At 42.6% G+C, this 15,080-nt stretch overlaps 1 protein-coding gene across 1 annotated transcript in view; it reads right to left on the reverse strand.

The window, feature by feature from the left end:
• FARP2 (FERM, RhoGEF and pleckstrin domain protein 2) overlaps positions 1–15,080 on the reverse strand; it is a 55,965-nt gene that overhangs the window by 6,423 nt on the left and 34,462 nt on the right. Inside the window, exons 14-22 of the mRNA XM_009996721.1 lie at positions 9,325–9,503; positions 8,402–8,491; positions 6,533–6,666; positions 5,347–5,428; positions 4,577–4,814; positions 3,874–4,004; positions 1,413–1,481; positions 939–1,028; positions 178–260 (exon numbers count right to left, since the gene is read on the reverse strand). Coding sequence (XP_009995023.1) covers positions 178–260; positions 939–1,028; positions 1,413–1,481; positions 3,874–4,004; positions 4,577–4,814; positions 5,347–5,428; positions 6,533–6,666; positions 8,402–8,491; positions 9,325–9,503 — 1,096 coding nt within the window. The remainder of the gene's footprint in view (positions 1–177; positions 261–938; positions 1,029–1,412; positions 1,482–3,873; positions 4,005–4,576; positions 4,815–5,346; positions 5,429–6,532; positions 6,667–8,401; positions 8,492–9,324; positions 9,504–15,080) is intronic.

Genomic DNA, 15,080 nt, shown 5'->3' on the forward strand with positions numbered 1-15,080 from the left:
TCTTTCCCAAAACAAAGGGTGGATAAAGGAGTTGGGAAGTGCCCTGTGGTTGTTTTTAAGTCATGGCTTTCCAGAGGACACATGAAACACCCCCTTGGCTCTGTACCACATGATGGAACAGGAACTTTTTGAAGGTATCTATCAAACTGACAGGTAGCTGAGGAAAATAAACGTTACCTTGCTGCCACCACTATGGTTTTTTGTGCTGAATAGATGGTGAAGCAGTGTGGGACAGCCCATTCATTCTCACTCTCCTCCACCTGCAGAGAAAGAGGTTTTTCTCATCATTGCTCAGTGAGAGATAAACCCAAAACCTGCCTTCCTTGGCTGGCCAGAAATTCACAATATGATTACAACCTGAGTGCAGTAAGTGAAAACCAGCTACTCTTACGAATACCACCTACTTTGAGTCTATTTTGGCTCTACAGAATAAACTAGATTGTGCATTTCTACTGGCACATCTCTAGCTGCACAGCACCACACCCACCAGGGCAAGAACAGGAGGGTTCTGAGCAGGATTCAGCTCATGACTTACCGGTGGGTCGAGCACTATCAGCTGCAAATCAAGCACAGAAAGAACAGTCATATTAGAACGGGGGGGTAGGGAGGCAGGAAGACTGATTGTATGCCTTGGGGTGTATATAGGAGAAAAATTTCAGGACAAATCCCTTGTTTCCAAATCAGCCTCTCACAGCAGCATGAAAATCAGTCATCAAAAAAGTGTGCTAGCTGCTTTGAAAATGAGATGGGAGGAATAATCTTATGGCCTGCAGAGAAGTCTTTGTTTCGCACACAGGTTGGGGCACATGAATGAAGGTCCAGTCCACTGGCTGCTGGCACTGGCCTGGGAGCAGCTGCAGCCTTGGTCCTCATGCCCTGACCGAACTGCCTCAACCTGCCTTAAAGCAAAGTCTGTGATGTAACTTGAAACCACTTACCAACATGCCATGCAGAGGAAGGTGTCCATGGATTTTGAACTGATTTGTCCCTGTAACCCCTTTGCTTGTGTACAGTAACATATCTGAGAACTGAAAAAGGCAGGAAGGACACAGTCAATATTCTGAAGACAGTAGGCCTAGGGTCAAGTAGTTTTTGCCATCTTTTTAAAAAATAGTTGCTTAAAGGCCAGTATAGAGCATGAAAAAAGGCCATTTCTCAGTTGGTTTGCCCCACGTTGCTTAAAACCCTTCTTTCATTTATTTACAAGAGAGGCAATTTGTTGAATTCTGTTAAAACTACATGCCATGAAGGCAACAAACTGAGCAGACAGTATTTTCACAATCACACTAACTCAAAATCCCTCAGAGCTCAGTTACAATTGCTGATTTTCAACAGTACCACATGAAAACTCCCTTTCACAACCACTTTATCTTGAAGACTTTGGGTTTATGGAAATGAGAAGGAACACTCACCAGAAAGAACATCCGCTGCTGCAAACCCTTCTTGGTGAGCTTGTACAAGCAACCTTCCCTGATGAACTCCTGCAGCAGAAAACAGAAAGCTGGGCAAAGCTCTTTCTTTCCCAAATACAGAACATTTTAATGGTTTTGGGTTGTGTTTTTTCTTCCATCCCAGAGTATGCAGAAGTTGATTGGTGCTCAGCAATGATCTCTAACAGATTTGTTCCATGTCATATGACACCTGCCCTTCTGTTTTGTAAAAGAATCAGCTCCTTGCTGCAGCCAGCTTTTAAATCAGTGAAGCAAGAGAAGGAAAAGGAGCAGAGTTCCTGTTGGGACACCAGCAGTTCCACCTATCACACTTACATCCCACTGCAGTGACTGCCATAGCACCCCACAAGCACCTGTGATGCTCCTTTATTTATGCTCAGTATATCTATCAAAAAAACAAAGAAACAGAAAAAAAACAAGCAGGAACTAAATAAACTCCTAGAATAAACAGTCACTGACACCAGTTTTGCCCAGTGACGTGGGTCACCACTGCTATGTTCTCTCTGAAGTCCCAGTCCACAGACAGAGCTTGCATGAGGCTGCACAAGTAGACCTGGGAGTGGATTGAGTACATGACATACTGGTTCACACTCAAACACAAGAGCACAGGGCCCAGCACACCCAGCATCTGCTGTAATGGCAACACCAAACTGCAGGCACAGTCTAAGCACAGGCATTGGAACAGGTTGCCCAGGGAGGATGTGGATGCCCCTTCATGGCCAGGCTGGAGGGGGCTTTGTGCAGCTTGGTCTACTGGAAGGTGTCCCTGTACTTGGAACCAGATGATCTTCCAACCCAAACCATTCTATGACTCTGATTTTTGATCTAGACATCACCAAGACCTCCATCAGACCTACTATAAAGACAATTACACAAAGCCTTCACAGTCACCTATCAAACAAAGAGGCAGTGCTGGCAAATACATGGTTGAAAGGCACTGCCTGGGCCATAAAACCAATAAAAGCTCTAAAAACTCTAGAGAGGTACTTACCCTCCCAGGTGCTGTGAGGTTATCTATACCAATCAAGTCATGCTGCAGCTCTGTCAGCTTCTGGAAATTCTCCAGGCGGATCAGACTGTGCTGCAGCTGAGATGTCATTTCTGTCACCTCCTTCAGTGCACCTGTAAGGAAAAGGGCACTGAGGGGGATCACAACAGAGCAGACAAACCCAGGGCACTAACTTTAACTCTGGAATATTGAATCTGAAATTTACAGCCAGACTTAGAAGAGGACAGAATAGTTCAGTTGCAAGGGACTTACAATGATCATCCACTCCCACCTTGCCAGCTTCTTTAAGTGTTTTTTTAATTACACTGCCTCCTGCCAGTTCTCTGCTGTTCTGCTTCATATAGTCTGTTTTTTCCTCAGGATATTTAAATGACAGTGTTCACTAAACAGTTTTGGTTTTAGCAACCTAAATTTCTGTGTACTTCACAGACCTGCAAGTGAGATTTGGAGGGGTCCTGAGTGGAAATAAAAAGCATTTACATATACTTAGTAGGCCTAATCCTTGTTGTCTCCCCCCGGGAACAGGAACAACAGGGACATTCTGCAGGCTGGCCTAGTGGGAGGTGTCCCTGCTCATGGCAGCGGGGTTGGAACGATGAGCTTTAAGGTCCCTTCCAACCCCAAACCATTCTGTGATTCCTGGGTTTCTGTTGTACTTAACTGTGAAGCCACCTCCTGTTTTGTGCCTTTCTTCTATTACAAACCATTCGTGGCACCTGAACCCTGAAAATTAAACTGGAGAAGCAGCACGTGGTGCTGTAAGGCATGCACCATTAGCCAGCAACACAGAAGGCTGTTTCCCTGGGGTCTGAAGGCTGCTGGAACCGAGGCGCCAATTCTGCCACGTCAGAGCAGTAATTGCTAATCAGACACATCACCAGGCCTGTGGGAAGAGCAGGGAGTGAACGAAGGAAAAGGGAGGTCATCCTGCTAAAGCCAGGTTTGAACTTGGTGAAGGAAGAGTGAAGGATAGTTCAGTGGTCAGCTTGAGACCCGAGAGACAAAACCTCAGTTCCCAAATCTGCTCTCAGACAAGCTGCCTTCTGAGACGCACACCGGCGAGGGGGATTTGAGGTGCCCAAATCCCACCACGTGGCACGACAACAAGGGGTCACGCTTTCATGCCTTTCCAAATTCATGGCCAGGCTGGAGGGGGCTTTGTGCAGCTTGGTCTACTGGAAGGTGTCCCTGTACTTGGAACCAGATGATCTTCCAACCCAAACCATTCTATGACTCTGATTTTTGATCTAGACATCACCAAGACCTCCATCAGACCTACTATAAAGACAATTACACAAAGCCTTCACAGTCACCTATCAAACAAAGAGGCAGTGCTGGCAAATACATGGTTGAAAGGCACTGCCTGGGCCATAAAACCAATAAAAGCTCTAAAAACTCTAGAGAGGTACTTACCCTCCCAGGTGCTGTGAGGTTATCTATACCAATCAAGTCATGCTGCAGCTCTGTCAGCTTCTGGAAATTCTCCAGGCGGATCAGACTGTGCTGCAGCTGAGATGTCATTTCTGTCACCTCCTTCAGTGCACCTGTAAGGAAAAGGGCACTGAGGGGAATCACAACAGAGCAGACAAACCCAGGGCACTAACTTTAACTCTGGAATATTGAATCTGAAATTTACAGCCAGACTTAGAAGAGGACAGAATAGTTCAGTTGCAAGGGACTTACAATGATCATCCACTCCCACCTTGCCAGCTTCTTTAAGTGTTTTTTTAATTACACTGCCTCCTGCCAGTTCTCTGCTGTTCTGCTTCATATAGTCTGTTTTTTCCTCAGGATATTTAAATGACAGTGTTCACTAAACAGTTTTGGTTTTAGCAACCTAAATTTCTGTGTACTTCACAGACCTGCAAGTGAGATTTGGAGGGGTCCTGAGTGGAAATAAAAAGCATTTACATATACTTAGTAGGCCTAATCCTTGTTGTCTCCCCCCGGGAACAGGAACAACAGGGACATTCTGCAGGCTGGCCTAGTGGGAGGTGTCCCTGCTCACAGGGATCATCCCTGATGATCTTTAAGATCCCTTCTAACCTTCATCACTCTATGATCCTATGAAATGGGAATGGGGTCCTGGCACATTTAGAGATGAGTGCTCACTCACTCCTGCAATCTACAAAGTCCCGGTGCTCTGCTGTGTAGTGCTTGCAAAGTCTCCCCAGGATCAACTTGTAGTGCATCAGCCTCTGGATTGGCTTGAGCAGAAAGGTGTTGAGGGGCAGGTAGCAAACCTTCTGCAGCTCAAACTCCTTATAAACCATTTCCAGCTTCTTTAGGCGTTTAGTTGCTTTCTCCAGTTCTGTCAGGACCTCGTCGTGCTTCTGCAGGTAACTGGTAAACTCCTGTGGAATCAGACAAAAATTGATTTGGGTCAAATAAAAGAGTCTTTAATAGATTCCACAGTGAATAAAGGAAAACAGGCACTGCCTGCCCCACTTTTGTCTCTGACCATGATTATACATAAACCAAGATTGCATATATTCTCATAACTTATTAAAAATAGCATCACAACATTATATACTGATTAAAAGTATTTACAATTTGGAATGAAACAACCTTGTGGAACAGCGTCTCTGTAGAGTTGGAGTTGTGCAAATATGGAAGAGAATGTGAAAGGAACAAAATTTTTGTTTTCTGCTGAATAACCAATGAACAGTCTTTTCTCAAAGTAAATGTAGGTGGTTAAACAAACAACAGAAGTATAAAGCCTTGCTCTAGATATGTCATTATGCTTTCATTTAAATTTTTTTTATCAACAAGAATTGTTTGTAAGTCACATGGAAATTATTAATTACTGAACATTGAAATCTCATCCTTGAAAAAAAGAAGTGACTCCCTGCTCCTGAGATTCCAGGGTTTGAATCCTCTCTCTACCTTCAGAGTGCGCATATTCCTGAGCATCACATCTCCGATGCGCTGATAATCTCCCTTCACGTGAGCATTGGTTTTTCCTTCCCTGAAACACACACAAGGAGATGAAGGTCAAGCACACAGGAAACCAAGAAATTTCAGCTTCCTTCCTCCATCTTCCCCTGAACTTTCAAGAAACACTTGCCAGGTATCTGTGTATTTTAAAGACAGATTTAGTAGAATTAAGGGAATGACATGAATCCTCCTCTATCCAATTTTAGCCACTTGACATTTCCATTTCACTGTTAGGGTTGAAAACTTGGTACAGTTAAATATGGAAGTTGTATGAAATAACAAAGCCATGCTTAGAAAAGTGAGAAAAGAACAGGAATGTATTTGTGTTAAAGTCCTTTTGGGAGTTTAACTTCTCACACTGTTCAAGGGCAGGATGGATGGGGTTTGGAGCAACCTGGCCAAGTGGGAGGTGTCCCCCCCATGGAAGAGGGGCTGGAACTAGATGATCTTTGAGGTCCTTCCCACCCCAAACTATTCTCTGATGAAGAATTCTCTTATTCTATGATGAATAAGCATCATAACATGATCCCACCTGAATTTATTAACTGATTTTTGTTCTTCCTTAGTTATGTTAACCACTTCCATTTGAATTAGATTCTCATGTATTACATCTCAGGTCAGGAGAAAGAAATCTAAAGGTTAAAAGACTAAAGGACATGCTCTCTGAAATAAACTGTGCTGCAAAAGATGAACTCTAATCTTAATTACCAAAAAGTGTTTCCTAGATTTTTCACCTGAAGATTCATTAACTGGAAGGTACCGAAAAACACCCCCATTATTTGTTTGACCTCGCGTTCCTCCTCTTTTCTAAGGCTAGAGAGACAACACCGGGTCATATTAACAGTTGGACTCGATGATCCTAAGGGTCTTTTCCAACCTAAATGACTCTGCAGTTACAAAACCCTTGGTCTGGTGTAAAATTCATCCAGCTACAGGATATTATGTACAAGGCAGTGCTTGAAAAATGGGCTTTTCAAAATGCATTCAGTAATTTTTTAAAACTATAATTTATTAAAATACTTTTTTCTTCATTTCATTCAAGCAGAAAATACCAGTTCAAAGCACAGTTTTGACATGAAGAGGCAGGAAAAGGTCCCCAGGCTGGCTGCTCATGCTCTGAACTGTTTGCACTTACCAGAGTGACAGTCTTTGCTCAATCTCTTTCAGAAAGCCTCGATGAAACTCATAAATTGGGTCTATGTTAGAGAAGAGTAATGTCATCAGGCCCTCTGGCATAGCATTCTCCTTGATGACTGCACTGCGAAACCACTGCCAAAAACATCACAAATAATGATACATTTCTCTACTTAAGCAATTAATTACTAGCATAAAATTTTCTGCTCCTGCAGCTATGGGGGAGAAGAAAGTGTGTGAACAAGGTAAGAGCAGGAAGGAAGGACTGAAAGTGTTTTGGGAAGATGTAATCTGGAAAGAGGAAAAAGATGTAATATTTTTCCTTGCCAAACATTACAAATATGAGGCTTCTTATTGGGCACAAGAACGTTTCTTGATGCAATGATGAGATGGTTGGTAACTCTGAAGGACAGTGAATTCCAAGTGGCTGCCACAGCTGCTGTTACAGCATTGCTTGTACCTCAACACAGATACAACTGCTCTTTCATGAAACTTGGAGCTCTGTGCAAGTTACTCAGTAGCTGGAGACATCTTGTTGCATGTCACATACTAGACTTCTTATCATTTCCAATTCCCTGCTTCCTGGGCAGGACATGAATACTACAAAAATCCTCTGAGATGCCAGATGGTTCCCCCATCTTTTAGGAGAAGTGCTGAGAAGCCTGTAGGAGGAATTTGCATAAGATGAGATGATGATGGAAAGGACCTCGGGGTGCTGGTTGACAGCAGCTGAACATGAGCCAGTGTGTGCCCAGGTGGCCAAGAAGGCCAACAGCATCCTGGCCTGCAGCAGGAACAGTGTGGCTTTGGCCTCTTCTCCCAAGTGAATAACAACAGGACCAGAGGAAATGGCCTGAAGCTGCACCAGGGGAGGGTTAGACTGGAGATTAGGAAGAGTTTCTTTACCAAAAGATCAGTCAGGCACTGGAACAGGCTGCCCAGGGAGGTGGTGGAGTCACCAGCCCTGGAGGGATTCAGGAAATATGTAGATGTGGCACTTCAGGGCATGCTCTGGTGGGCATGGGAGGTTGTTTGTGGATTGTGTGTTGTTTGTTTTGTGGGGTGTGTGGTTGTGGGTTTGTGGTTTGTTTTCCTTCCCCTGGGTGGATGGTTGGCTCTGATTTTAGAGGTCTTTTCCAATCATGACATGTGATTCTGGCTGGTGCTTGTTGAGCTTGCAGAGAACACCTCGACTGAAGACATATGGCATTAAGGGACTCAAACTTCTCCTTAATGAAATTAAACAAACAGCTTATAGGAACACAAAATTCAGTTTTCAAACCTGGAGTAAATGAACAAAAACTCAAGCTGTCCTCCACACAAGGACTCACTTATCTACTCTGGGTGAAAGAAGGGGAGGAGAGGAAAGTAAAAGTAGCAACAAATGAAGACAAAGACAAAAAAAGACAAAATCAAAGACAAAAAAGACAATCCTCAAACCCCAATGGATTCTTCGCAATTGTAATTTGCTCTCACAGTCTGAGGGCACAAAGAGAAAAGCTTTCCAAGGACCATCACAGAGATGATGGCTAGATTATAAACAGAGCTGACAGCAATGACTCTACCAGTAAAAATGAATACAAAACATGTTTAGGCTGTCCCTGTTCACAATTCTGAGAGAGAAAGTCTGCCTAGGATATCCAAATGACATGGAGCTATTAAAGCTGACAAGAAAAGTCCAGAGCAAGTATCTGCTCTCCCACATGAGGACCTAAAGAAGAAGGAAGGTAACAGCCACTTGGCTCATGGGCTGTGCTTTACCGTAGGACTTTCTTCTTCTGTTACCTGGAAGAAATTCCAAGTTTTTCCACATTAACAATTACAAATCTGTTAAGAAAAGGGAAAGCATTATGGAAAGTGAATAACTCACCACTGTAATAACTTCCAGGTCCTTTAAATAGGTCCGTTCTGTAGCGAGAATCTCCTTTGCTATGAAATAGGCCTTGTCAGCTGGAAAACGCTGAAAGAACACACAGTGAGCAAGAGGTATTAAAATATAACTACTCTATTTATTACTAAGCACAAGCTCAAACCTCACATACATTTCTTCCCCTTGCTGTGTGCCAACAGAGCAGTTAAATGCTAACAGGGTACCTCTATTCAGGATTGTAGTCTCTAATACTGATTTTACTATCAAATACTATCTGTATTTCAAGATTCTTAAAAATAATGTCACTTTGGGAACTACCATTTCAAAAGCAAGAGAGCATTTTACAAAAATATGGGCACAAGCCGGAGCACAGGAGGTTCAAGCTGAACATATGGAAACACTTTACTGTGAGGGTAACAGAGCACTGGGACAGGCTGCCCAGAGAGGCTGTAGAGTCTCCTTCTCTGGAGACATTCCAAACCTGCCTGGACATGTCCCTGGGGGATCTGCTCTATGGGTCCCTGCTCTGGCAGGGGGGTTGGACTAAATGACCTTCAGAGGTCTCTTTCAACCCCCACCACTCTGATTCTGTGACTCTGTACAGAGGGCAGATTTTGAGCACAGCTCCCTGTGATGCTGGGGCTCTCAGTGGCTGTTCCTGCTAAATCCGTGGGAGGTGGTCCCAGCAGCAGACACCAAGAATACCCCTACCCCAAGGGACAGCAGAGACTCCTGCCACAACAGTGAGATACGCACACCCAACCAAACCTTCAGCACAGAAATTTTTAGCACTAACCAACAAGCACCTCTGTTCTACCACAAAACATAACATAATCAACAACCAGTGAGCACAAAGCACAGCTCCTCACCTGAAACCATCACTCTTCTCATCACATAAATCCCCAGTCGTGTCATTATCTTACCTTACGTTTCATTTCGTCGTCCTCTTCTATCCTGGCACCACCAGCATCACTGAGGACAGGACTCAGAAGAGGAGATGAACCCTGGCCAGCTGCATTCAAGTTCACCTGAAACGCTGGGTTCAAGCCCAGGGAACTCTTCAGCATGAGGGAAGAGAGCTGAGGATGGTCCACTGGGAGGCCTAGGTGGGGAGAGAACAGTAAGATGGAGTGGAAAAGGAGAGAAAATTGTTCTGAAGACAGCACATTTAAGAAGATCACCCACTGTTACTGTAAACCATAACTCCAATCACACAGTATTAAAAAAAAGGGCAAAAAAAAAAGAAAGAAAGGCATGTAGACCTAAAGACTGAAGTGCATATTCCATAGCAAAAGGAGCATTCCCTGTGACCCAGCTGCTGCATGGCAGCACAGTAAAGACAAACACCTTTACAGTTTTTTTTAAGAGAAAGGAGAAATTGCTCAGTGACTAGGGAAAAGTGCTCAAATCCCACTGGATTTTGTTGAATAGCAGAAGAGTTCACAATTTAGGATTATACTGCAGTAGCAACAATACACTGTATTGCTTTTTAAAGTAAGAATTTTTCCTTTTTAAAGTAGGAATTGCTTTTCACTTCAGGGAAAAGCTAGGACAAACCATTCCACTACTCTCCACTCCAGAAAAAAAAATCCAGAGGTTAAAACTTCGTAAAAATGCATTCAGAAATCAGAGAATCTCCAAAATTGTACCAAAAGGAGAGGTAAACATATTGCTATACAAAAAAAAGGGATCATACAAGAGAATTAATTCCTGGCTTTTCTAAATACATGCATTAATTGGATGGACACAATCCAAAACTTGTCTGATGCAGGAGTAACAGGAGCTGCTTTGCTTCAGGTTATTGTCAATCTCTTTTTTATATTGCCATTTCATTTCACTTGTGGACTCTAGAGATTTCTGACATATAAGGTACCACCACAGTGAATTATTTCAGCCTATGAACAGTAGCTGTTCTCCTCTCTCCTGCAGACTCCTCACAAACAGCATGCAGACACTCCTCAGGGGCTCAACAACGGCTCAAGAAGCTCTGCTTTTTGGGAACAAACAAAGGCAACAGACACTCCAATTATTCACGCTACACCCACAAAATTCCTGCCAAATCTTTCCTCTTTTTTTTCTTTTTCTTTTTTTTTCTGATCTTCCCTATGATAAACTGACAAGCCCTGTCAGATCAGGCAACTGAAAAGCTGCTCCATGGTCACAACTCTCCCCAGCACCATTTGTTGTGTGTTACAAGCAGAGAGCAAGGGCTAAATCAAACAGACAAAGCGAAAATACCAACTCAGCATTCCCAGACTATTGAGAAAATCATGTCAAAAGTCTTTTTTTAAAAAAAAACAAACAAAAAACCAACAAACAGTTCCTGTGGATATCCAGTAACTCTTGACACAGATGGGTGCTGGAGGAGGAGCTAGGACTTTTTGGTTCAGTACTGGCAGGAAGGGCTGCTGCTCTCTGGCTCAGGAAGCAAAAGCAGCGCAAGGCTCCGGCAGCGACAACAGCGAGGGAGCCCGAGCACATATTTTCACATTGACAAATGCAGGAAGCTAAACAGTGCTGCACTCAGTCACCTGGAAGAGATTCCTATCATCCAGGCTGCGGAGTTAACTATTAATACACTAGTCAAGCACAGTCATTCTGGAGTGGATAGCTTCCTTGTTCCCTCTGCTTTTAATATTTGCACGGAAAAACAACGTCTGGCCTTTGTTTCACCTACATGGGGACAAGAGTTTATTGAAGTTTGCTTTTCCATGTCAGGGAGGCCTGAACAACAGCTTAAAACCAAACATGCTACAGGTTTACAGGGATGAGTAGCTTCTTTAAATTCTTGGAATTTAACACGATGTAGTGACACGTTCCAGAAACTGTAACTTGAATTGCTTCTCCTTCTTTCTGACCAAATGTTCAGATACAGGGGGAGCAGAATGGATAGAACTTGCTACACACAAACCCCAGTGCCTGCCTGTGTCAATCCAGTTGTTCTACTTCTTATCATCTCCAGCAGAAGATGGCCTTTAAATTAATTTTAAACACCTTCTCATTTGTATCTGACGGCAAGAACCCTGCTGCCCGAAGCCAGAAGGATTTATGAAAGTGAGCAGCATGTTCAGCTCCTTGAGAAGCCTGAACAAGGAGCAGGACTCAGGATGCAGAAGCACAGAGCTTCCCCTCACCCCAAGTCATGGAGGGGGGTCCCACTTACAGCTGCCAATGCCTATGGCTTCTTCAGAGGCAGGAGTGCCCTTCCCCTCCATGCCCATAGCTATAGGAGGGCACCCTGTAGCCTCCTGTAAACAGTAAAGAATTCAGGAAGGAACTGTTAAAGCTGCAACTTGTAACAGGCTGTCAACTTAGATAAGCAAATTCTGCAAAGGGAGTTTCCAAGGTTAGTGTGACTTCCCAAACTGGGCTTTCCTAGGAAGGTCTACAGAATGCTGTGGAGCAGGTTGGGTGAGCTTTTTTGCTGAGGTTTAAATGTTTTATATGAACTCAATATGATGACGTATTTCGGCTGATGATGTTAAACCAACTGTCACTTCCATTCTCACAGTCCAAGAAGTATTTCTTCACTAGAGCAGCACAGGGGGGAGCTCTCAGTCAAACAGGTAAGATGTACAGCAGTCCTCTAGTCTCCCAGGGAAGGATGGTGAAGGAAGAATCTGTGCAACAGCTGGAGCAGCCATTGCCATTTTTGACAGCTCTTCAGTGCAGGAAGCTCCTAATTAGGTAGAAATATTGGTGTGTAGAACAAAACCCATGAATTATTTCCTCTGCCATCAAACCCTGGTGCACTGAGGTCTTCCCTGCCCTGCAGGCAGCAGCATCCTCCATGTATACTAAATGGCCAATTCTCTCAGAGGGACATTTTCACCTTTCAACATCCTGCACAAAGTGGAAATTTGTTCCGTACATGTAAAATCATACGACAAACGCCCCAAACTGGGAAGCTTCACTGTAAGCAGGAGTCAGGGTTTCCAAGCAATGATCTGCGTGTGCAGTGACACACCCCAGCCCCTCACAGACACAACTGCATTCTGTACATGGCAAACTTCTGCTTCCACATCACACACAAATGCACTTAACTCAATGCAACATCAAGAAATGTGTCAGTTCACTGTAATATTCCTCCTTCTCAAAGGTCTTTAAGAACACTAATAGTACTGAGTTACAATCACCTATCCTTAAGCAAACAATACCACAGTTTCATGTGATAATGTAGGAGAGTCACACGTTTACGGTTGCCTCCAGGATCTGAAATGACTGCCCTTTGTTCACCACACTCCCCACCTTGTAAAGGCTACACCATTTGCAAGGAGGAAAGAACAGGCACCTGTGGTGACAGACTGCAACTTGTAAACCTTTACACTGTCACAGTGTCCAACAGGAATTTCTTGATGCTGTACTGCCAGCTTTGACCTGCCTGAGCTCAAACTACCAGTTTGCACAAAGCTCTGTTGGCAGCATCACTGGCATGGTCAGGGTTTCAACCTAAATCCCTCATTTATGTCAGGCACATCTTTTCCTTAAGACTATGTAAAATTGGTTTAACTTTGCAGAAAAATCAACCAAAGCAAAGTTCACCAAATTCAACCCCTGCAATAAAGTAACATAACATGCTATGTTCTAAGATGTGTTCCGAAATCTGTTCAAAAACAAGTCAGAGCCAATTCCACCCAGTAACTCCTCCTTGCTGAAAAGCAATTTTTTGGAGTGGATGTCTTAATTTTTTTAATAAATCAAGCAAACTTAATAGTAAGAAGAATTTATTTAAAATGTCAACTCAAATTAGCCTAGAAACCTACTCAGTTTACTCATGCAAGTACTAACCTTTTTTTTTTTTTTTAAAGCAATGTACATGTGACTCAGGAATAGAGGATTTAACCCAGACATTGATCACAAACTCCTGAAGGAGAACTTTAAACTGAGAAAATATTCAACTGCCTCCATACCCTATGCTTAAAATGAAGGACAGGCTTCCAACAAAAACAAATATGCAGAAGACAGTTCAAGAGAACTACCCAGTTTGCAAGAAAATGTCTCCACAATAAACAGGATTCCTGTAACAAAATCTGAACTTTTAGTCCCATTTGTATCACCAGCAAAAGGTTTCCACAAAATAGTAATTTGAAAACCACACACTGATATTTGCCCCATCTGTGCTCTACCTGTAACAAAGGTGTAGAGGAGGAAAACTGCCTGGGCCAATTTGGTAATAAAACCCTTAAGAAACCTTGACTATGAGAACAAATATTTATTCTATTTCAAACAGAAGGGTAATTGAAAAATAAAGCTAAAAAGCCCATGTTGTCATTTATATCAAAGTTATCCTTGTTTTATTGCATAAACAATTAAAATTATGAATTAGTACAAATCTGTAGGTTCATAACCAGCAATCTGAACAGACACAAAGATATTAAAAATCCCAGCATGTAATTCAATAAAACATTTACTGTATAAAAAAAGTTCAAGAGATCAATTAAGAAATTCCAGCCCTCTTTGTTTCCTTAAGGTAATCTCTCCTGAAAAGAGTAGCACCTGTTGGACTGGGGAGCCAGTCTCCCCAGGGTGTGTGTACCCCTGTACCTATTGATAAATGGGCATTCTGTGTTTTTTCCACTCTGCAGGCCTGTCACAAGCCACCCACTCAGCTGCCACCTGAGCCTTGTGCATTCAAGCAACAGCAGAATATTTTGACTTTGGCAAATGTATAACAACACCTTCCCCACACATCAGGTTCAATTAATGCTCCAGATTTGAAACCTGCAAAGCTACAGCTCACCTGGTAGGCTAATGCTACAGCAGCCCACTAGTAGATCAAAAAAATTAAGTGGATATTTTGATCCATGTTTGGAACTGCAAAGTCTCCCCAAATTCATACAGAGTGTATATGTATACTTATACACTCAGCATAGATCTACTAAAAACTACAGGTAATGGCAGCTAAAGAACTACTGTGAGAATTGTAGTGAATAGTGATTCATTCACTCAATACCAGATAATTATGGCTTGGAACTTTTTGCAAAATGACAATAATGGGAATGACTTACCGACAGGTTTGCATCAAAAAACATAACATTCTAATGACTTTTATTAGTGTCTCCACAAACTCTTACCCTTATCAAGACTTGCAACTAAACAAAAAACTACCACCACCAAAAAAAAAAAACCAACAACCAAAAAACCAAACCCAACACCAAACAAAAATCAAGCCACCAACAAAACAAAAAATATCCCTTAAACAAAATCACCTATTACCACAACACAAATATACACAGGAAAAAGATCAATGCTTGGTATTACCCAGCAACTCTGAAATCCACTGGAAATTAAAGTGAAAGTTGAGAGCAGATTCATATATCATCTGATTCCATCCTAAGATAAAATATTTTAAGTCCTGGGAAATACACAGCATGTATTATTTGAATGAGTATTTTAAAATTACAGACGCTACATACGACAGGTAACACAGGCTAGTAAACTTTACCAGTGTTAAACTGGGTGGTGGATACATCAGTGAATATTCTATGACCCATGTTCTGTGCAAATTAAGAGTTCCACTAACTGCATGCACAAGATCAACAATGTTCTGATTAAGTGATTTATGTTTGATACATGTGTTCAAGCATAGAAGGGTTGTAAGGATACACATAGAGGACTACAGGTGCAGATTAATCTACTCACTGAAGACACACATTTCTTAGTGTCTTTTGGTCACACT

This window comes from Chaetura pelagica, unplaced genomic scaffold (genome assembly GCF_000747805.2).
Source record: "Chaetura pelagica isolate M959 unplaced genomic scaffold, ChaPel_1.0 scaffold264, whole genome shotgun sequence".
Classification (NCBI taxonomy): domain Eukaryota; kingdom Metazoa; phylum Chordata; class Aves; order Apodiformes; family Apodidae; genus Chaetura; species Chaetura pelagica.